Consider the following 23,439-nt stretch of genomic DNA (forward strand, 5'->3'; position numbering starts at 1 on the left):
CGGGTTTCAGGAGCATTAGCATCGCTGATGCCCTGAGGTCCACACTGCGGGCACCAAGCCCTCATGTCTTCTTCCTCACAGGCTATGCTTGGGGCACCTAAGCTACCCTTTCTGCTTGAATCTAAATTCTAGATGTTGATGGTTCTCCAGGCTGCATCTTTGGGGCAGACTGGTCTCCTGGACTCCAGACTCATTATCTACCCGTCTCCTGGATATCTCCATCTGAACAGACGATAGGCTTTTCAAACTTATCACATGACCTCTTCACACTCCCCACCCACAGACCTGCTCCACCTCAGGGGGCTCCCAGACTGGCAGACCCGTCACCCACACCAGAAGCTGGGGAGTCCTCTTAGCGTCCTTACATCCTTTCAGCTACCGAGCCCCGGAAATTCTCACCCTTCAGCTTCTCCCCACCTAGCCAGCTCTAGCACCCTTCACTGCAGCTGCTGCTGGCCCATCACTGAACTCCACCCTTGGTTTTTCCACAATGGCCCCCTGAGTGCTCTTTCTGAAGCACCAATAGGTCATCCCCTGGTTAAAACTCCTACCGGCAGACAAAGACCAAACTTCTTATCATGACACCCAAGGCCCTGAAGGGTCCAGCCTCAGTGGAGTGAATTAATTAATTATGCTGTCCCTTCTGTCGGAAACACGTCCCACACCTGCCCCTCACCGCCTAACTCCTACTTAAACTTGGCCTCCTCCGGACAGCTTTCCCTGACCACCTCCCACTCCATTCCATCCCACCACCACTGGGTTAGTTTAAAACCTTCCCCCTTTTTCAGTGCCTCTCTGAAGCCTCATGATATCCTGCATTGTACCCCTCTTGTGACTCATCAGTCTCACCCTAGTTTTTTTTTCCTCTTTTTTTTTTATTGTGGCAAATATACATAATTTTCGGAGAAGGCAATGGCACCCCACTCCAGTACTCTTGCCTGGAAAATCCCATGCACGGAGGAGCCTGGTGGGCTGCAGTCCATGGGGTCATTAAGAGTTGGACATGACTGAGCGACTTCACTTTCATTTTTCACTTTCATGCATTGGAGAAGGAAATGACAACCCACTCCAGTGTTCTTGCCTGGAGAATCCCAGGGACGGCGGAGCCTGGTGGCCTGCCGTCTCTGGGGTCACACAGAGTCGGACACGACTGAAGCGACTTAGCAGCAGCAGCAGCAGCATACATAATTTTTACCAATTTTAAGCGTACAGTTTAGTGGCATTAAGTGTATTCATATTGTAGTGTAACCATCAGCACCAAAACTTTTTCATCTTCCCCAAACAAAACGCTGTACCCATTAGACACTAACTCCCCATCTCTCCTCCATCAACTCTGGCAACCACTGTTCTAATTTCCATCTCTCTGAATTTGACTATTCCAGGTACCTCATATGAGCGGATTCATATGACATTTTGTGTCCTTTTGTGTTTGCTTATTTCACATAGCATAGCATAATGCCTTTAAGGTTCATCCATGTTGCAGACATGTCAGATTTTTGCATTCCTTTTTCAAGGCTGAATAATATTCCATTGGTTGGATATATCATAGTTTGTTTTTCCATTCATCTGTTGATGGACATTTGAGTTGTTTCCATCTTTTAGCTATTCGGAATAATGCTGCTATGATCATCAGTATACAAATATCTGTTTGAATCCAACTTTCAGTTTTTTGGGGTCTATACCTAGAGATGGAATTGGTGGGTTACATGGTAATTCTAGGTGCAACTTTTTGAGTAATCACCATCCTGTTTTCCATAGTGGCTGCACAGCTTTACATTCCCACCAATGGTGCCCAGGAGTTCCAATTTCTCTGTATGCTTGCCAATACTTGCTCTTTTCTTTCTTTCTTTCTTATTCCATAGCTGCCATCATGATGAGTGTGAACGTGGTCAGCCCATTTTCACTCCAGCCATTGCTACAGGCATGGCAACCCACTCCAGTTTTCTAGCCTGGAGAATCCCATGGACAGAGAAGCCTGGCGGGCTACAGTCCATAGGGTCGCAAAGAATCAGATGATGACCTAAGTGAGTTAGCTCAGACGCATTGCTATGGTAACACCCTATCTGAAGCATTACCCTGCAGTACCTCTCCTTAGCTGTGGGAAAGAGCTCTTGTTTTCTGCTCTGGGGATTCTCTGATATCATGGCAAGGGACACCTGCAGAATGGCTAGGCATTCTGCTCCTGCCATGAGGACCAGCTAGCAATAACTCCACCTGGTAGCTTCCGCCCTGCTGAAGAGACTTGCCTTCCCAGCCTGGAACATTCTCCCTTTAGGAGTTCACTCTCACACATCCTTTAGAATTCAAACATCACCTCCACAGAGAAGGCCTCCTTGACCACCACACCTTCCCCTATGGGGTCATCCTCTCCTTGGCCCAGTTCATCAGAACATGTTTACCTGTGTGCCTACAGAATTAACCTCAGCTTTCCTGCTGGGCTGTAAACTTCACACAGAAGGAGATTATCTATATTCTTAGCAACTACTGTGATGCCCAGTCCATGCCAGATGTTCAGGAAGCCTTTGCTAAGTGAATTATTTTATTCAACATTTAACACATTTTTATTGAGTACCAGCTCTAAAAGTGAGGATAAAACTCCCACCCACAGTGCTTAAATTCTAATGAGGGAAATAGGTAAGAAAAAAATAAACAAACATATGTCAGGTGGTAATGGTTGCTATGGAGAAAAATAGAACAGGATAAGGGGGGAGCAGGTGCCATTCCATAGAGGTCCATTAGGGAGGGTTCTGGTGATGTCTGATCAGAGACCTGGGGGGAGTGAAGCAATAAGGGGAAGCCTTTATTTGGAATAAAGTGTTTCAGGCAAAGGGAATAGCAGGAGCAAAGATGTGGCAGGTGAATGAAAACAGAGGCATGTTGGCCCAAGGCAGGATGGAGGAGGCAAGAGGGGAACACTCTCCTGGGACTGGACACAGCAGAAAGCTTTATGGAGCCTTCGCCTTGAGTTCACGGGACTGAACTCCAGGCCAGGCACTCTGGACAGGAGGTGGGGTAGGTGCAGCAGGAACTGAGGAAGGACCAGAATGTCACCATCCTGGCCCCAGCCCGCCCTGGCATGACCTTGCTTTGTATATTCTTGTACTTCCAAGTGTCCCTGGCTAAAGGCTCAAGGCTCAGCACATAGTAGGTACTTTCCAGACAGAACTAAACCTATCCAAAAAATTGCCTAAAACCCATTTTGCTACAGGTTGACTCAGGACAAGTTTATGTCCTTCAGAAGATGTTGTAAAAACACATTTGATTTTTAAACTTAAATCCTTTTCCTTCTTCCTGAGCACCTCTTTGTTTGCTGGCTCTGCTAGGCTAATAACATCAGGAGTAATCATCATTTTCCATTTACAAAATGTTTCCCCAATTACTGTCTCTGAGGAGCCTCCACACAACCATCAGAGTAGTGGCTCTCCATTGTCCAAAGGTGTCAGAACTGTGGGCTCTGCCAATGTTGACTGACAGCCCAGCAAGTGACTCCCCATCAGTTCCCTCATTTAACATCCTCATTTCACATACAGATTCAGAGAGGGGACAATCACCTGCCCAAAGTCTATCAGCAAAGCCCTGAGCCAGGTCCCTTGGACCTGGAGTTTGCACTGCTCCAATGGAGGCCCCCAAAGCCCTTGGGGAAACTTCTGCTAAAAACTTGGGGTGGATCAGTCTGGGCAGCAGCCTCACTGGGCAGAGTAGTCCAAGGAATAGACCAGAGGTGCCTCCTCGAAATTCCAGGACCCAGTGAGCAGGAGGGGGATGGGCTGCATGCCCAGCATCCATTTAAACATCCCTGAGTAGCGGGGGTTGGAGGAACAGCGGGGCAGCCCCCAGCCTCTCAGCAGTTGTGGGGAACACAGATATAGAGCTGCAAACCTCTGGCATCTTTGGCAAGCACAACCACCAGGGTTGAGCCCACGGGCCTGAAGTCTCTTTCCTTTAAGTGCCAACTTCTGGAGGCCTGGCTCCCACCAACCTGATCCTAGAGCCCAGAATTTCTGCCCTCTAGTTTCTGGCAGCTGAGTAAAGGAGTGGCCATCCTAGCCTAAGCTGGGAATCCACCTCTCCTTCCCCTCTTCCACCCCACCTGCTTGTTCTTCCACATTCTGGTCACTCAGCTACTCACTTGTCCCATTCTTTTCACCACTGTGGCTGGGTACTGGAGGTCCACAGGGGAATGAAGATCATTCTCTGACCGTGAGGAGAGGTAATCACTTTCCTGTGGGGCCAATGCACATTGACCACACTCATGCACAGTGGCCAACCAAAGGTCATGGTCAGAGAGAAGCAGAGGGGCGGCCAACCAAAGGTCATGGTTAAGGAGAGGCAGAGGGGCTTCCAGGGGACCTCTGGCCCAGACCAGGAGCTCCTAGAGGGCATCCTGGGAAGGCTTTCCAAGGCGGAATTTTAGAATATTAGGAGTCTGTAACAGGAAGATGCTTGGGGGCAGAGGATTTCACAGCACTGTAAGCTCCATGGAATTTTGCCTGGTTTATTACCCACTGCCTAGAACAGTGCTCAGTACATAGTAGATGCTCAATAAATATGTCCTAAATGAAAAGAAAGAAGGGAAAGAAAGAGGGAAGAAAGGAGGGAGGGAGGAATAGAGAGCGAGGAAGAAAGAACAAGCCTAGGGTGAATGTGTAAAATAGCTCAGTGTATTCTGGGAACCGAAAGTACAGTACTTCCAAGCTGTTGTAGTTTAGGTGGTGGGGCGAAGCTGGAGGTGTGGTCCTATCTAATCTTACCGTTGGTGGCGTCCATTTCTTACTTCCTTACCTACCCCGGAGTGACTTTGGGGAATGGGATCACTTTTTCATCTCTTGCTCCCTGTAGCCCCTGGTGTGTGCACGGAGTGTTAACTGCACACAGGTATGCACCTGGGCTGGGTGCTGGAGCCACAGATGACTCAGAGTTGGTTCCTTCCCACTCCCCCACCACCACCTCCGGCTGGGGAGACAGACAGCAAACAAAAGGCTACAACAATGGGCAGAATGAACAGAGAGCTACTGGAGGTTAAGCAAAAAACTAGACCAAGCAGAGGGTTAAAGGGATGGGTTTTACTCTGGGAGTGAAAAACAGGGAAGTTTTCATGGAGGAGGCACTGGAGGGGATGTAAGCCTTAAAGAATGATCAAAGAAGAGGGGTGGGGTCGGAGACACTCCAGGCAGAGAGACCAGGCCAGAGGAGGTGGTGGAAGATGGTGGTGGGGAAGGTCCATTGGGAGATATTAGGAGATCCAACAGAGAAAAGTAGCCTGGGGGAATGGGATGGAGGACCTAAGTGAAGAGAGCCATTGCTTCCAAATTTCCAAGTTCTGCCCACCTGTCATGTTAGTCCCTCAGCTGCTCTACAGAGACAGTGCCATTCCTGGGTAGAGTGTTTGCTTCTGATCTGACTGCATTCTGGGTCATTGTGCTGGGTCTGCTGAGTGGTCCTGCTTCCTGCAAACCCATCAGTTCCCCTCTCTCCAGCAGGCTGGGAGGCTATGGCACCCGCCTTTCTCTATTTGCCTGGGCCCACCTACTATCTCTTTTAGCTTCACCACCAACCTACCAACATTCTCTGTCAAGTTCCAGGGAAGGGCAGACCACAGGGACAGAGAGCCTGGCACAGGTTCCTCAAACGCATGCCGCACTTGTTCTGGAAGGAGGTACTCGTCCTTTTTTTCAGCGTGGGGTATGAGGAAAGAAAACTATAGAAAGGAAATTTTAGCGTCATAGAACATCAGACTCTAAAGAGATATTAAAGATCCCCCTTTCCCATTTTTGACAGATGAGGAAAATGATACACAGATATACCTGTGTTGCAACCCTGACTCTGACGAAGCATGGCCAACTTGATAGAGACAGGGCCAAAGAAGGGCAGTATTTTCCTTGAGCCAGGACCTAACCCACACTCATGATACTCATAATTTGTGGGCCTTGCAGACCCAAGATGAGTCAGGCTTCTTGTGAGTCAGTCTGTTGACAAGCCATTCCTGGCCATTCCTAGCCCATCAAAAATAGAAGTTCAGGGGAAGGGTATGAGCAGGACAATTTAATTAGTGTGGGCTCTAAGGTACCTTAAGTTAGCCCTATTAAATTAAACCGCCTGGGGGAAAAATAACTGTAATTATTTCCTTCTCTCCCCTATCGTTGTATTTCAACTCCCTCCCAACCTCCATGCTTCCCTCATTCACAAAACAACCTTTAAACTAGGACCTAGCACGCAGACAACCAGAGACTAGGAGTGTTTCCCTTTTTCTACCTCCTTTTCCTGCAAGCTCTATGTCCCAGCAGAGAACAGAGTGCGTCCAGAGGCATTGGTAGGGCCTGGCTGTATTCTAATTTAAGGAAGCTGTTACACTGAGTAGAACATTATTCCAAAAATGCACCCAGAGTCTCCTTCCTGAACCAATGCCGTCTGTTTGCTGCAGGGGCATTTCTTTTTAAAGCCCCTTCTTCTCTCGTCGACAAATCAAAATAAGCAAACTTTAATGGTAGTGAATTATCCCTTATTTTGTTGAATCTAGTTCTGAGTTTTCCTACTTGAAACGTGTTTTCCCCAGGACACTGACCTATCCTTTAATTGTTTGGTGCGAGGCATGTTAGGGGGAGGGGCGTTACTTGTTTATTGGAACAGCGCAGTTAAAAAAAAAAAAAAATCAACCTAGGCTAACAGTTTCAAGGCTCCCCTAAAGATGTATCCAAACAGGCAGCCAATCAGCGCTTACACAGCTTTTTCTGCTTGACTCTTTTAAAGAGACAGTGTTTTATCACATTTAAAGAGAACCGCGCTCTAAAAACAGTCTGAAAATGGGGGAGTCTTGCCCTGTTTGGTTGGTTTCTCGTCATAAGAGTGTCTAATGAGGGACACTCAGTGTGTCCTCGGGTTCTCGGCGTGGGCAAAAAGGAGTCAGGAGCAAATAGCTGGGTCACTCTGCCAGCCCCCCTCAATTTCCCATTGTACACCTGGGTCACTGACAATGGAAGCTTCCCCTCCCCCCACGCCTGGCTCTCGTACCCGACTCCCCAATTTAGCTCCATTTATTTGAAGTTTGCAGATTTCTGTGGCGCGCATTCCGCGCAGCGGGGCGCCCAGGTGACAACCCCATCTACCCTGGAATGGCACCATCTCTCCCGGAGAAGCCGAGGGGCTAACTTGCTAGGGCGGGCAGACCTTGGAAATTTGGGGGCAATCACTCTCCCTTCTCTTAGCCCAAGTCCTCAGTCCCTTCCCAGGTTCCCCAAAGCAGGACAAGGGCCATTTTCGCGCAACTCCACTTTGGGGTTTTCCAAAGTATTTTAATGATCTAGTAAAGGAGCAGCCGCGCGCCTCGGCGCCGGCTCCAGCCGCCCAGCTCTCAGCGTGGAGCCCCGGGCTCGGCGCTCCGAAGCCAGACTAGGCGAGAGGGAGGACCACGGGCGGGGCGGCCAAGGGTGGGGGCGAGTGGGAGTCTGGGGAGGGGGTCGGGGTCGGAGCCCACGGGAAGGGCAGGCGAGGGGGAGGGGGAGATCAGGGCTGGGCTGGCGCGGGCTGAGGCAGGGGGAGGTGAGGGGCAGATAAGGGAGAGAAACGTGGCGGGAGGGAGCCGGCGGTGCTCGGCTCAGGGGTCCGCGCCCCCTCCCCTCCGACTATGCCGCAGCGCCCCCCGCCCCCCACCCGCTCCCCAGCGGTCCACGCCGCGGAGACCGCGGGTCGGACCCCCTCTTCGCGGGTGCCAGGAGACTAGAGCTCCCCCGTCTCGATTCGCGTCCTCTCCCTACATCTAGAGAAAACAGAGGCTCGCGCCCCCGGACACCCCCAGTTCGCCCGCAGGAGCAGGGACAGCGGCTCCTCGGTGGCGGCCTCAGCGGGGACTGCCGCGGCCGAGCGCTGACAGGGCGTCCCTCCCGGGCCGCCCTGGGCCCGCCTCCGCGCGCAGATTGGCCGAGGCGCCAATCAATCGCGGGACGTTGACGCCCGCCTCGATCCCTCGCCGGGGTAGCCACGTTCGGTTGAGCTCCAAGTAGACCAGCGGCAGCGGCGGCGGCGGCGGCAGCGGTGCAGGAGGCGCAGAGGGCGGCGCAGGCGGAGCCGGGCGGGCGGGCGCGCGAGCGAGCCAGCGGGCAGCCGGGCCGGCGGGCGAGCGGCGGCGGCGGCGGCACCGGCACTCCAGGCCGAGCCGGCGCGGGAGGAGTTCCAGGGCGATGGGGCCGCGGCCGGGGCTGACGCTTTGACAGCTGGAAAGAGCGCGGAGCCAGCGCCTGGGGGGGAGGGAGGGGAGCGCGGCGAGGAGAGCGCGAGCGAGTGTGCGAGCGAGCGCCTGGGAGGGGGCCGGGAGCGAGGGGGCAGCTCGGGAGCAGCCGGAGCGGTAGCGGCGGCGGCGGCGGTGAGGAGGCTCGGCGTCCTCTTCTCTGCAAACCATGTTTGCCAAAGGCAAAGGCTCGGCGGTGCCCTCGGACGGGCAGGCTCGGGAAAAGTAAGCCCTATTTTCCAAGTGGCGGCCGCGCTGCCGCCGGGCTGCGGGCGGGTGGTGGGAGGCAGGTGGGCGGGCGGGGGCTGCTGCGCTCCGGGCCCCGGCGCCGCCAGCCTGGCCCCTTCCCGAGAACGCGGCGGGCGGCGTGGGAGAGCCCATTGTTGGGAGCCGGCTGAGGTTGGGGCGTCGGGGGGCGCCGCCGGGGAGGGGACACTTGGTGGCCCCGGGGCGTGCCGGGCGCGGGGGCCCGCAGAGAGGGGTGGGCGAGGTCCTGCGAGCCGGCCGGGGCATCCGCCCCGGCCGGGGAGCTCGCGGTGGTGACCGCACTTTGCCCACCGGGCGCGAGCAGGGGGCGCGTGGCTTCTGCAGCCCCGAAGGCTCCTTTTGTCCGCCCGCGGCTTGAGGAGTGCGTGCCGGGGGCTTTGTTCAGCCGGGAGTGCTCTGCCTTCCCTGCCCTCGGCCTCACCGCCGGCCCCGCGCCCTCCGGGGCGCCGGGCTGGGCAGGGACGGCGGCGCCGGCTTGGCCCTAGCTTGGGGGACAGTTGTTTTTGGGGGAGGTGGTGAGGGCGGCCCTTTGGTGCCCTCGCCAGAGGGCGCGGAGCACCCCAGAGTCCAGGACTGAGTCTCCCCGGACCCTCAAAACTGGGGAGAGGGTGAGTCGGTGGCAAGGAGTAGGTCGGGAAAAGAAGCGAGGCTCTGGGGTCGGGCGGTTTGCGAGTTTGAGAGACCTAGGTGGGTTTGGTCCCGACGCTACTTGGAAGTTCAAGTTCGGGGGCTGCTCTGCAGCCCCCGCGGCTTAAAGTAAACGCGTCTCCTGGTACCCACCCCCTAACTGCTCGCACCCTTGGCCCCAGGCAGGACCGAGCTAGCTGCTCACCTCTGGTCGGGGCCACAATGGGACAGCACGGACAGGGTTGGAAGCCGGCTGGCACGGTCCAGGAGCGAGCACCCAGTGTGATCTGACGCCTTCCCTCTCTCTCTGTGCCCCCTGCCCACTTTCCAGGTTAGCTTTATATGTCTACGAATATTTACTGCATGTAGGAGCACAGAAATCTGCACAGACCTTCTTATCGGAGGTGAGTGGAACTCCCCCAATCATCCAGTTTCTTGACACCCCCTCCTCCCCATCGTTCTTAAAGCCTTTGTTTTCTGGAGCAGCCACTGTGGCCACCATTTTGAATTTTTATCACCTTTTGGCATTTATTGTTAGTTGGTCTTCACAGCCTTTTGGCTCCGGGAAGCCCCCAGCCCACCCCTTCCTTCTGCTGCCCTGAGCTGTCTCTGTTCCCTCTATTCTAGATTCGATGGGAAAAAAACATCACGTTGGGAGAACCGCCTGGGTTTTTGCACTCGTGGTGGTGGTAAGTTTGTGATAGTTTTGTGTGTGTGTTTGTTTTCTTCTGAGCCCCCCGGGGTCCAAGTGAACAAAGACAGGGGGTCTGGAACAGGCTCCCTGTGCTTTAGTCCTCAGCATTGTAGAGAGCAGGACGCCTCTGGGCCCTCAGACCAGGACTGGCAAGGAAGGGAAAGGGCAGAAGAGGTCGATGCCTAAAGTTTCTGCCTCCTCTTTTCCCACTGGTGAGAACCTACTAATCATGCCTAGTGTTGCAATAGAACTGCCTTACTTTTACATCTCACTCTGAAGCAGTAAGCATGGACTTGGAAAAAACCTGGAAGGATTTTTGTCAATTCTGCATGCTGCTTTAATTAGAGGGAGTGGGGGTGGGGCAGGACCCGTGGCGGGGATACCAGGTCTGTTTTACAACTGGCCTGTCCCTTCCTTTTTGTCCTATAAGCTCGAAACTTTGAGAGAAAGATCCCTGGGGACCTTTTCCAGGCACCCTGAGAAAGAGCAAGACGAGGCTGCCACTTCCTTTAAAGATACTGATTCAGACTGACTGAATGTTCCCGCCCCCAAACCCCCACCCCTCTAAATAGCCCTAAAACCTCCAGGTTTCATTTTATTGCGACCTGGCAAATGCCTGTCCTTGGTAGTTGGGGGCTGTTTCTGTGACCCTCTCCCAGGCCCCTGGGTCTGCCTGCCTGGGACCACCAGAGATCTGCTCCTGGTTTGCAGTCCCCCAGGAGGGAGGCTTAGGTTTAGCTGGAGCAGTTGCTTTGAGTGTAAGACTTGGGTGTTTTGTGGGACCGATTCGTGGAGTCTTTGACATCTTTTTCAAAAGGAAAAGAGAGCAGAGTGGCTTTTGATATTTTGCTGGAGTTCAGTGCCCCATCTTGGGATCTTAGCACATTTACCTGACCGCCAGCTCGGGTTACTGTTTCAAGTGTCTTTGAGATGCAGGGGGATGAAGTGTCTGTTCTAACTTGCTGCAGAGAAGATGAGTTTTTAATTACTTCTGCCAACCTCGCAACTGCAGAGTTGGAGGCGTTTGGTATGGTGTAAGGATTCTACCTGTAGGAGTAGGTGGCCGGTCTTCTGTGCTTTTGTTTTCCGAGAGGAGTTGTGTGGTTGGGACTGGCCGGTCCGGCCACCACGGACTTTACAGAAACTTAGGCTTATGAATAAAAATTACTCAGAAGGGGCCAGGGAGTTTGTCGTGTTAGAAATGTAGCATGTAGAGGAAGTTAATCAAATGTGTGCAGCCTCAAAGCACAGAAAGGAATGTTCTGCTGTTAGTAGGAGTAGAATGTCCTCCCTCTGCAGTTAGTAAAAGTTCCCGATTATCCTGTTCTGTGCTTAATCACTGCCTCCCCCCCTCAGCCCCCCCCACCCCCACCCCACACACATACACAACTTCTCCAGCCTTATCTCTGCCCTGGGAAGTAGAGTGTGTCGTGCAGGGCTCCGGCAGCGGGGACTCTGTGATTTGACACCGAGCAGATGACCGCAGCCTTTGGAGTGGGAGGAAGCGGTGGAGCGGATCTGAAGAGGGCCAGGCTGCGTTCCTCGCGCACCTGGAGTGAGATGCTTGTCCGCTGACAGACAAAACTGGCAGTTGAGATGGTTTCTTCTGGGCTGGCTGTTTGTGATGACGACAGGAGCGCTGGTCCCGGAGTCAGACCTCTGCTCTGGTGCACACTTTACCCTTCAAGCGGGTTCCCATCCCTGGGCCTCGGGCTCTTGACCTGGGAGGGTTTCTAAGGCTGCTTGTTGATACCACTGACGACCTCATGTTTGTATAGGGTTTTATTGGTTGACAAAGGATTTGTCTGTCTGTTTTCACATAATGCAAAGCGTTGGGGTGACCATACAGAAATCACAGAGGGGAGTTAGGCAGGGAAATCTGCCCCCAACCCTGCTTTTGCTGGACAAGTGGCTGTCTGGGGTGGGGGGTGGGCTTTATATCAATGTGGAAAAACAAGATACTTGGTCATCCATAACCTCACCTTTGGGTGATGGATTTATGTTCTTTGATGTGCAGGGGAACAATGGTTTTTATATAGGAATGCCTTGGGGGAGGGCCTAGGTGAGAGTGCCGGTGAGCTGGCAGGGGTCCGTGGTGGCCAGACCGGCCAGCCCCAACCACACAACTCCTCTCAGAAAACAAGCTCAGAAGACCCACCACCCACTCCTACAGGTAGAATCCTTACACCACACCAAACGCCTCCAGGGTATGGGCTCTCGGTTAAGAACCTGGAGGTTCTTTTTATTCCCAGAGTCACCCAGGCTTCTGTGTATATGAATCATAGTCGTGACTTTGACAATTTAATCTTTTAATGAAATGCAGCCATTTTGGGTGGAGGTGGGGGTGTTAATAGGAGCACAGATGAGACGGGCATGGATTTTCATCCGGATCCCTCCCTGTCCTCCCTGGGCATCCGTGGGTGTGTTGCACTAATGGGCTTGAGCCTTTGTTGCCCTGTGTATAAAGTGGGAATAAAATCACCCACTTTACAGCTCTTGGGGGTTACAAGCAGTGTCATGGGCATGCACATAGTAGGTGCCTGAAGGGTGAGAACTATTGCTCTTACTACAAATGCCAGGCTGTCAGAAGAGGTTGGGTCCATTTTGTTTTGTAGACTGAGTTTGCCCAATGAAGGCTGAAAAGGTGGGACTGAGCCTTGGGGAGACCTGGTGCTGTTAGTACCATGCATTGAACACTTGCCATTGGGCACCCAAGTAATAATTAGTAACTTGATCTTATTTTATTTTTCGACTTGCAGCGTATTTTGGGACCTTTACTGTGCAGCTCCTGAAAGGCGAGACACTTGTGAACATTCAAGTGAAGCAAAAGCCTTTCATGATTACGTGAGTAACAAATTTTTAATCCTGGCAATAATTACAGGGTTGGATAGCTTGAACTTCTTTAGTACCAAAAGCAAATACACAGCCGGTTGGCAGTGGTCTTTGTTTTCTCCTTGCCTTTCTTTCTGTCCTGCCCACCTCCCTGCTGCCCTCGCCCCGTACCCTCCTCCAGCAGCTGTCTAACTTGGTAAACGGTATTTCATAATGTTGTAATTATGCAAAAGAGCATAGACACCTATCTGGAGCATTAAATGGCCTTGTGCAGGGCTCAGCCCTGTGTGGTTTATGTTCTGATTGAGCAGTCTGCTGGGGGATGGGGGTGACCAACCCTCTTTGGTGCGGGTTTGTGAAAAAGTTGACCACAGTCAAGAAAAAGAAAAAGCAGATATGAAACTTGTGTTTTGGAGTAGAAGGTGTGTTTTGAGTGGGATTTTGGTGAAATAGATTCTTAGGTTACTTTCCACAGAGTGATCTTTCAGATTATGTTTTTGGGGGGGTGGTGTGTGTGTGTGTGCACATTCAGAGATGCAATGCAACCCACTCCAGTGTTCTTGCCCGGAGAATCCCAGGGATGGGGGAACCTGGTGGGCTGCTGTCTATGGGGTCGCACAGAGTCGAACACAACTTAGCAGCAGCAGTGTGTGCACGTTGTGTGTGTGTGAGTGGGGGCCTTGTGTTGTGTCCACCAAGACATATACTTTGAGGTCCTTGGCCGGTGCATAATACTGTGTTCAAAATGTTCTTGTGAAGAAAATTTGATCACATTGTATAGTGCTTTCTACTCTATCAATCCCTCTCCCTGGGTAAGTTTCTTAAGAGTTATGCATATAAGAGAGAGATCTACTGCCTGTCCATTTCCCACTGAGCCCCCCCTTAAAAAAAATTGGACTCCAATTGGGGTGGAGTCAGATTTTCGACTGTTTCGGGTGAAGCAGGTTAGGATCTTCTGGAGGTGGGTGGGATGGAAGGGGAAGGGTCTGAAGATCTTCCCAGCCTCCTTTGCTTCTTGTTGGTCTTGTAGAAAGTTAAGTGTTTGTGTGTGTGTGTGTGTCTAATGTGTGTGCACACATGTGCACTCAAGAGGTGGGTTATTTGATTTTCCACTTGTGCTTGAGGTGGGGAGGAATGATCCCTTGAGCTCCAGGACACAGAAGTTGGTTTTTTGAATGTCATCAGGGACCACCCACTTGGCCAGGCCATGTTCATTCCCTGCGTGCAGTTTGAAACTGGCCTGGGAGGCCAGAACCTGTTTGGTTGAGTTTCACAAGTGGTTAAGTCCCATGCCCTGAGTATCTTTGTGGTGAAAATGTCTCCGTGTAGTATGAGGACTTAGAGACGCTGCTGGAGGCTCCCTGATTTTGAGAATATTCAATGTGATGAAATTTTGCTGACTGTGAAGTTAATACTCCTGGGTGTGGGATGCTGAGGAGATTGACCAGTTCTTGTGCCCTCCTCAGGGCTGAAGGAGAGAAGCTGGCAAATGGTACTTATGGCCTGGTGAACCTTTAGTAATAAAAGGTGAGAGGGCTGGTTCACTTGTGATGTGGTTCTTCTGGGAAAATTGGTGGTGGTGATCATAGGGTTTCATGAGCTGGAGGCTGGAGGATGGGGGCGGAGGCCAAGAGTTACATTAGCCATATAAAAATACTTGGGGAATTTGACCTTTCTACTTAGTAAAAATCGTGTGTGTGTGTGTGTGTGTGTGTGTGGTGTGTGTTTAAACCTTTGGACAGCCAGTTTCTCTGTGGCCTGTATTTAACTGCTATGCAGATGGTTCCATCTTAGAGTAGGGATTGGTGGAGATTCCTATTTCAAGTTACTCTCTTGATGTAGGATGTCTGTGCTGTCTTTTAGAGAAGTTAGTGATTTTTAACTAAGTTTAGCTCCCTAGTAAATAACGTAAGATCCTTTAGCAGTTTGTGGTTTGGTCTGCTGTCTTAAAACTGTATGGTGGCAGTGAAAGTTTGCATGGGTAATTTGTTGAGGGAGGGCAGCAGAATTGTGTAGAGATTGCTGAAGTTGGTGTAGACCTTTAGAAAATGCTAGCAAGAACTAAAGTCACAGGGGTTGAGGCCCAGCATTCACAGATCTTGGGATCCTTTCTTCTGGATTGGGATCCACTTGGTGTGATGTGACCTGAGAGTCAGGTCATGTGAGAGGAGGGCTGGAGTGATGAATGGGAACGGACGGACCATCTTTATTGTGAAAGAGTTAAGGGAGGGTGGGCATTGAGTTGCAGAGATGGCAGAGAAGCAATGGGAATTTTAAAAAATATTTAAGAAACTGACGAAAAGGAACCCTCCCTCTTTTCTGTGTCCTTCTCAGATCTTCATGTGGTCTCTCCAGTCCCACAGCTACCATCTTACTTTGCCCTAACTCCTTCCAGCTAGAGTTACTGCTGTAAGCTCTTCCTGGGCTCCCTTCCTCTTAGCTGGAGTGAGTGCCTCTCTTATCCATCATATCACTTTTTAGCTTCTTTGTGGAGGTCTTCGGTGGTAGTTTGCTGCATGCACACTCTGATCACTTCTTTGTCTCAGTGTCTGTACAAACCACCTGTCCAAAGCCTTTGTTGATGGCTTTCGACATGCTGGGCCCCTGTGCTGAGTGCTCTAGGTTCAAGCTCTCGTTTCAAGCTGCCAGTGGCCCTGGGAGAGAAGGCATGTTGTTAACTCTGTTTTGCAGATAAAGAAACTGAGGCACAGAATGGTTATTATAGCTGTAACAGTTAGGATCCAAACACAGGTCATAAGTGACTCCAGAATCTGTGTTCCTAATGCTGCCAAGACTTGGCCCCAAAGGTCCACAGCAGATGTATTTGCACCTATTCCGGCCAACTTCCCATTCAGGTTTGTCTTTCTAACCACAGCTTATTAATTTTTTCCATGCTAGAGCCTATTTCTACAGTACTATTCATTTCTATAGCTCCCACAATACCTTGCACATAGTAGGCATGCATACTAAATAGATGAAGGGATTAAGGAACTGGGGGTAAGAAAAAACACCCATTTTGGGGTATTTTGGTAATCTGGGGTCAGTGAGTAACCTGGTTTGGAATAGCTGGTAGAATATTGGAAGATGGTCTTTCAATGACTGGTTTTTGGTGGGTCATCTTGAATTAGGTGATTTTAATGTGTTAATGTGTGTTATCTTAAATCCTTTTTAGAAGATAAAGTAAATAAGAGTGTGTGGTAACTGGCCTTCTTGTTTTCAACCAAGGAAATTCAGAGGTTTTCATGGTTTGTCCGTGAGGCTCAGGTACCTGCCTGGGCCTCAGAGGTAGTGAGTATGTGTGGGGCGCGGGTGAGAAGGGACTCCCATGGGACTGGGAAGGACCTCATCGCGGAAGATCCTGCTCTTGGCTCTCCTAGGGAAGTGAATCTGTGTTCCTGGCAGGTGGTCTCTGCTTCCTGGTGGTGGGTTAGGGTGTGGTGACTTCAAAGGTACATCTCTCTGGTCCAAGCCAGGCTACAGGGCTGGGAATGAACCAGGTGACTCAGTGGAGAGGAGATTGAAATTTTCTTTGAACTGGTGAGTTTTTATTTGAGTCATAGTCTGTTTCCGCCCCTCCACACCTGGCAGCTTCAGTTTGCTTGCCTCATTGTGTATAAGCCAGAGTGCCCTGACGTTGACCACACATAACTCAGAGGGATGCGGGTTCAGTCCCTGGAATGGACTTTTCTGAGATATTGGTTTACCTGAAGTCAGCAGAGCCCTGAGGCCACGGGAGGAGTCTCGCAGGGACCCAGCCTGCGGTTTCTTTGCTGTTCCCCTCTGGCCAGAGCAGAGGTTCTCAGATGCTGATGAAGCCTTTGGGTTCTCTTAGACACCAATGTCTGTCTGGTCCTGGCCTTTCTTGGAGTGGACACTCCCACCCACCAGCTCAGTGTTGTCTGAGTTGAAGGTGTTGGAGAGCAGTGACACTCAGGTTGGTCTACTTTACATAACTCTTTATCATTGTATGGTTGTAGTTTGACTTCATAGCTGCCAGGTGATCAGGTTTTATTATTAAATCTGACCCCCACTTTACAGATGAAGAAACTGAGGCCTGGAGTTGAGATGGCTTGTCTCAGGGCATACAGCCAGGAGGTGGCAGAGCTGGGACCAGTTCCCAGTTTTTCAGATTCTACCTTCTAGCTTTTGACAACCTTCATTTGATACAGAATTCCTACAAAACAGAGGGAAGGTATGTGCATTTGACCCAAAGCGTGCCTGTGTATAGTCACTGAAGAAATAATTCAGGGGAGAATTAAAGTAAAGCCCCTGTGAGGTGAATTGCAGAGTCACTGGCAGAGATGGGACCCAGGCTCTGGGAAGGGAGTTTGTTATGTTGCAGTGGCTGTCTTGGCAGGAAAAATCTGAGAAAAGCTATGGCCTTCCCTTCCAGAAAACGCATGTATCCCCACAGAGGAGACTTTGTGCATGATTTCAGTAGGCTCGTGGTTGCTGTCCCAAGCCCCATCCATCATCCCCAATGAAGAACGTAGGGTTCAGAGTGGATATGGAGTCCATGACCTTGGCAGGTATTGAGCCTCGGTTTCCCTTTTCTGAAGACTTTTGACCCCTTTCAGGTCAGCCTCGGTGGAGCTGGCTCTCCTACCCTTATGCACACCCCAGCAGGACTCAGCTGACCCCCACACCCTGCACCCCCCGCTGTGAGCCTGTCTCTCCAGGTGGGTTGGTTAAAGTCAAAAAGCGCCCCAGAATCCTAGGTGTGGACGGGAGCTAAGGTATTTGTGGCTCTGTGGCAGGGGTCCAGTGTCCTTGGTGGGTTTGAAATAGCAAAGTGATATTTGAGAGGGCTCTCCTTGAATGTGCTGAGCTGAGGTTCCTGCCAGGCGAGGAGTGTCCACGCCTGCCAGAACCCTTTGGGAGCAGGGGCGTGAGAGGGTGGCGTAGTGGCAGGGGCAGCTCCGAGGAGCTGGGGGCGTGCTCTCCCCCGCGATAAGCCAGCCTAGCTATCTGCCCAGAAGTCCTGGCAAGTTCACGGCCTTGCGTTTGGCTCTGACCCTTGGCACCCTTGTGTGGCAGATTATAAAAACAAAACATACACACAGTTGTTTCTCTCCCTGCTCCGCTTGGAGCTCAGACCGTGTTGTGGCCTTTCTTCGGGCTCCCGCCCTGTTTGTTGCAGCTCCTCTTAACCCCAGAGGCTGCCAGACTCCTCCATCGGTAGCTAATTAAACACTAAATGAGTAACTGGAATGCTTTTTGCCAGAATCCGGGCAGTGTGGCCACCTTAATGGGTTTCAAGTGGCAGCAAGACCCCAAATTGCAAATCCTTGCCCTTTATTTCAAGGCGGGAGGTGGGGCGGGGGGAGTGGTGGGGACCCAAACAAAGTTTTTGGCAGTGGTCACTTCATTTGAACTCCAAGACCAGCCATGCGCTCCAGTCTGTGCATAATGCCATCTTTGTTAGCTAAGCCTTTGCAGACTTGGACCAAGAGTTAACTGAGTGCCAGCCACCGCTCCAAGGGAGCTGGGAGACACCCAGCTCTCCCTGCTGCATCCCTTAGGCCATTTAGATTTTCCAAGGGAAGCGGGTTCTCCAGTAGGGACCTCTGGCCAAAGCTGCCTTGCCCCTTCCCTCGACCTTCCCACCTCTGTGGGTGAGTGTGTGTGTGTGTGTGTGAGCGTGAGCTTAAGCCAGAGCGCCAAAGGGGAGGCGTGTGTGTTTGAGGGCCTGTCAGCCAAGATAACAGAAATGTTACACTAGCTGTCGCCTTTAAAATAGTGTCTAGGGTTTAGAGTATTTAGAAAAATTAATCTTTTTTAGCTTGGTAATAATTCTGACCACGGCACAACTGCATTAGACGATTCACATAAACTTCTTTAATACATGTTGCTGGAAGCTTACAGCAAATAGACAATAATGATTGTTTTTGATTTGCCAGGGTAATGGGGTTTTCTGTAGTCTTGCTGAGATGAGTTTTAGCAATGTTTCTCTCCGGTGTTAGGATTCCTGCGCCCCGCCCCCGCCCCCCTGCTCCCCGACCTTGGACCCTGAATCCTCTGGATTTTGAAGGGTTTGGGTTCTGACTGGTGGCTGGGATGGACACCTGAGTTCTCATTCCTACTTTGTCATTTCCTGGCAGGGCGGACTTTTGAAGCCTTGGTGTCCCCATCTGTAGAATGGGGAAATGGTGATTCCTGGATGGGTTCGTTTGAGGGTTCAGTATGATTGTATATGTAAAATGGTTGTCTCTCAGTGGCCAGTGCTTGATGAGTTAGTTTCCTTTCTCTTTAAAGCCCTAAAGTTTTCCCCCAGAACCTTTTAATACGATGGTGATAGCAGCATATTTTTCTGGGAGAGCAAGTTGACGCTAGTGAACTGGACGCTTAAACTACCCGCTGATGCCCTCTGGTGCCCGGGCTCCTCTGGTGTGTCTTGGAGCCCTCCCTTCAATACCAGTGTCTTGTCTTCCCCCAACACCCCTGTCGGGGGCAGAACAGGCGGTCCTGGCATGGGCTGGCACTGATAAATGGTCCCCTGAGGCATCTGTGCCCCTTATCTGTGTTGGACAGAGCGGTCTTGTTCCACTCCCGTGTGTGGCTGCTGAGTTGTTAGATGGGAAAAGCTTGCAACTTGACAGGAACAGAAACCTGAATGGAAATTTGTTTCACACGCCTTGTTAGCTGGAGGGGTCTTTACTTTTCAAAGTCCATTCTCTTGATTGTGAGGTGGGTACATGGGTCATCCTTGCTCAGGCCGCCATGAGGGTGGCTGTGAAAAGGCATGGAAAACCATCCAGAAAAGGTTAACTGCGGGGGTGGTGCTGGTGGTGGTTTTGTCGCTAAGTCGTGTCCGACTCTTGCAACCCCATGGACTGTAGTCTGCCAGGCTCCTCTGTCCATGGGATTTTCCAGGCAAGAATAGTGGATTGGGTTGCCATTTCCTTCTCCAGGGGATCTACCCCACCCAGCGATCAAACCCACATCTCCTGCATTGCAGACAGTCTTTTCTGCTGAGCCACCAGGGACGCCCAGCTGTAAGGGGCCTGCTTGTAAATGCTTGTGAGGGTGACCAGACTCGAAAGCCCAGCAGTCTTTGTCCTCTTTGGTATGTATGTTGCTCTGGCCAGCCTCGGGCCTCACTTGACTTTTGGATTGAGTGAGGAGTCCCTACGAAGGGCCTTAGGGAGAAGGCGAGGAAGGCATGTGTCAGCCTTTGTAGGTCCACCGGAACCTAGTTCTGGGCACGTGGACTGCCATCTCTGTCAACTTCCTGGGAGGAGCCTGAGGTCTTGGTCAGCTGGCCCCCAGACCAGGAGCAGAAGACACATGCCAAGTTTTGAGGTGTTGAGTCAGTCCAATTACTGAGTGCCTGATGTGCTCAGTGTCTAGTGGAAGAGACATGCTGCTCAGGATGCGATAAGTGCTTAAAAAGACTTGCCCTTTGGAGAGAGCAGAGGCAAAGCATCCGGACTGGTAGTGGGAGTAGGAAAACGGTCCCATTTCTGTATGGTGGTCAGGAAGCATACTTCATGTGATGTGTGTAGATAGGAGGGTTGCAGGTGGGAGGACTGGGGGTCCCATCTTACAAGGAGGTATCCTGAGGCCCAGAGAGGAAGGATGCCCCACCTGAAGTCACCAGTAGGACTCAAACCTGTGAACTGTATCAGATTCCGTGACTCTTTGCTCTGCCCTGTGCTGCCTTGCTGCACTTCCAAGCGGTGTGAACCTGGGCACCTTAATTAACCTCTCTGTGCTTCAGTTTCCCAAGTGTGAAACGGAGTTAATAAAGTCGTACCTACCTCATGAAGTTGTTCCGAGGATTGGATGAGCTTGTGCATGCGCACACATTAAACACACACACATGCATACATGATGTGTATAGTGCCTGGCACCGAGTAAGTGCCACACAAGCGTGTACAGTCATTCTTTTTTTAAATTTTGGCCATGCCATGCAGCTTCCGGGGTCTCAGTTCCCGCAGCCGGGACTGAGCCTGGGCCGTGGCCGGTGGAAGCATCAGGCCCTGACCAGGCAGCTCCTGGTGCCGTCACTCTTATTATCTCACTGAGGCCTGGCACGAGTTCTGGCTTTCCGATGGCCTAAAGGGAGGCAGCAGCAGGATGACGCTCGTGTGAGAGGGGTGCTCCTGGCATGCACGAACTACCTGTTGGTTGATTAGCACTCTGGGTCCCTAGGTTGGAATCCACCTTCTTCAAGCAACCACAAGGGACTGGGAGAGGGGGTTCACACATGCAGCCTCCAAACCAGCCCTGCTGCTTGTGTGGATGAACTGCTGACTCGACGCTCCTGGCCAGCACTGGCCTGGGATGTGTAGTCAGTGCCTGTTTCTTCCTCTTGTAGCTGCTTTCCTTGCTAGACCTATCTGGAACTTCCCCTGCCCGCTCTGATCCAGGCCTGGTTTTTCTATTTGGTACCTGAGATGGGATTTTTGCCCCCCCTGCCAACCAGCCCTGCCATAGAGCAGATGCCAGCCTGGAATGTGGCTGCCTTCCCCAGCCTGCCAAGACCACCCCCAGGGGAACACTTACCTCCCCCCACCCCCTGGAATTCTGTGAGTTTTACTCATTTGCTATTTGTTGTCTGGAAATAGAGTGACGGGGTCCCTATTTTAGATGGAAAGCTCCTGAGGCCAGGAGCCCTTATCTTCATCCCCTTTCTGCTGCCCCTGCTCTTGGGGCCTATGGCAGTTTTGAGTAAATCCTGAGGGTGGTGAGCTAGGTTCCAGGCCTTGAGAAGAGAGAAGGGTTTATCCCTTTCGTAGGGATCAAGCGTGTTAAATAAATATGCACTTTAATGGAGATGGACAAGTAGTGAATGTTAACTGTGAGTCGTGACCCATTAGTGCCTGGTGAAATCAACTTAGTAGGTCATGAACCTGCAATTAAAAGAAAAGACACTGGAGCTTCCCTGGCAGTCTGGTGGTTAAGACTCCGTGCTTCTGCTGCAGGGGGCAGAGGGGGAACAGGCTTGATCCCTCGTTGGGGAACTAAGATCCTGCACGCTGCAGCAGTGCAGAAAAACAAAACACTGAAACAAAAAATGAAACTCCATGTCGCGAAGAGTTACCATAAGCATTGTTTCAGGAAGCTTCTCTTTTTCAGCAGTTTATGGATGCCTGTAAATAAACAGGTGCCCTGGATTTTCCATGTAAAATTTGCCTTATTGTGAGTCTCAGTCTAAACTTTGAAAAGTTGAACCTTGGGTGCTGTAGGTTGTGTGACTTTGGCCAAGTGGCAAGTGATGGCCGACCTCAGTGTCCTGATGGGTGATAAAGAGAGTCATTCCCGCCTCCGAGGGTCCCTGGGCAAACTGATTGCCTGCCTTGCTTCTCCCTGCCAGGAGAGGTGCCTGGTGGTTCCTGGGGACCTCTGCCTTTGGTATCTGCTGCTGTGTTCTTAGTGCCTGGAGCCTGTGAGAGGTGACCAGCAGATACCTGCAGAGTGCTGAATAAGCAGTGATTCCTACTTGAAGTCTGTCACTTGTCCCTGCCGAGTGGCAGCTCCTCCTGCCTGTCTGCGGTTGAGGTGGGGGGGGGGGGCTGATGGTCCCCGGCCCCCTGTGGAGGGTGTTGTCTGAACATCTGCGGGGCTCAGGCTCTGGTCGCAGCAAGAATCTGGAGAATAGGTCTCAGGGCATCCTGTCTGACCCAGGTTGGCCCAGCCTTCCAAATTCCCCGTCCCCTCCCGGTGACAGCTGTTTGCACAGCTCCGAGGCGGGCTTTGTGTCCCCTGTTCTTTGTGTATTTGGGTGAATCGCCTGACATTTCACTTCTGTTTTACAGTCCTCTGACCTTAAGAAGCGCAGCTGCTCCCTGAGGCCCCTGTCTGAGGCTTTCCTCTGATCCTTCTCTCCCAGTCACAAAAGGCTGTTTGGAGAGCAGACTCTGGTGTGGCAAACCTCTCCCCAGCCCAGGATGCTGGCTTCAGCTTCATGAGTTCTTGGAATGGACAGAGTGTGGCTTTAGCCACGCTGGCCGAGGGTCGCAGTTGGCTGGTGGGCGATTATTCCTGTATGCCTGCTGCATGCCTGGCCCCGTGCTGGTTGGTGATGGGACTAAAGCAGTGTCATGATAGCACACAGGATTTGGACTTCGGTAACCAGGGATCAGTTTCTGATCAGGTTCTTTCAGGTGGCCTTGGCTAAGTCATTTGGCCTCTGTGAGCCTTGGTTTATTTGTGATAAGAAATGATGTGAAATGAGGCTTGTCTTTTTTTCTGCCTCTCAAGGTTTTTCTTTTTTTTGAAGCCATGTGAGAGTGAAAGTCACTCATTCGTGTCCAGCTCTTTGTGGTCCCATGGACTGTATAGTCCGTGGAGTTCTCTAGGCCAGAATACTGGAGTGGGTAGCCTTTCCCTTCTCCAGAGGATCTTCTCAACCCAGGGATCAATCCCAGGTCTCCCGCATTGCAGGCGGATTCTTTATCAGCTGAGCCGCAAGGGAAGCCCAGGAATACTGGAGTGGGTAGCCCATCCCTTCTCCAGCAGATCTTCCTGACCCAGGAATCGAACCAGATTCTCCTGCATTGCAGGCGGATTCTTTATCAACTGAGCTATCAGGGAAGCTCGGAAGCCAGGTGAGACTATATATTAATAAAAATAGTTTCTAAATTGTGGTCTATTTTAGATGTAAACAAATCATCAAATCATAGAATGTATATCAAGAAAGAACCTCTCAATTTACAGAGAGGGAACTGAGACCTGGGATAAGGTGGTTGGTCAAAAGTCTGTGGCCGGATGAGCCCCTGATTCCCGTGGCTGCCCCTGACTTTAGAAACCTCCACTGGGGAGGTTGGCACCCGCGTCTGCGTCTGTGCCATTC

At 51.5% G+C, this 23,439-nt stretch overlaps 1 protein-coding gene across 3 annotated transcripts in view; it reads left to right on the plus strand.

Moving 5' to 3' along the window:
• Positions 1-8,079: 8,079 nt before the first annotated feature.
• Positions 8,080-23,439, plus strand: part of SSBP3 (single stranded DNA binding protein 3) — a 165,856-nt gene continuing 150,496 nt past the window's right edge. For 2 of the 3 annotated variants that reach the window (XM_025288669.2, XM_025288671.2), the window contains exons 1-4: positions 8,080-8,446; positions 9,447-9,519; positions 9,743-9,804; positions 12,569-12,653. In XM_025288669.2, the coding sequence (XP_025144454.1) occupies positions 8,391-8,446; positions 9,447-9,519; positions 9,743-9,804; positions 12,569-12,653 (276 nt within the window). In that variant the 5' untranslated portion in view covers positions 8,080-8,390. The remainder of the gene's footprint in view (positions 8,447-9,446; positions 9,520-9,742; positions 9,805-12,568; positions 12,654-23,439) is intronic. The other variant, XM_025288670.2, reaches the window with a different exon arrangement.

Source organism: Bubalus bubalis, chromosome 6 (genome assembly GCF_019923935.1).
Source record: "Bubalus bubalis isolate 160015118507 breed Murrah chromosome 6, NDDB_SH_1, whole genome shotgun sequence".
NCBI classification, from domain to species: Eukaryota; Metazoa; Chordata; class Mammalia; order Artiodactyla; family Bovidae; genus Bubalus; species Bubalus bubalis.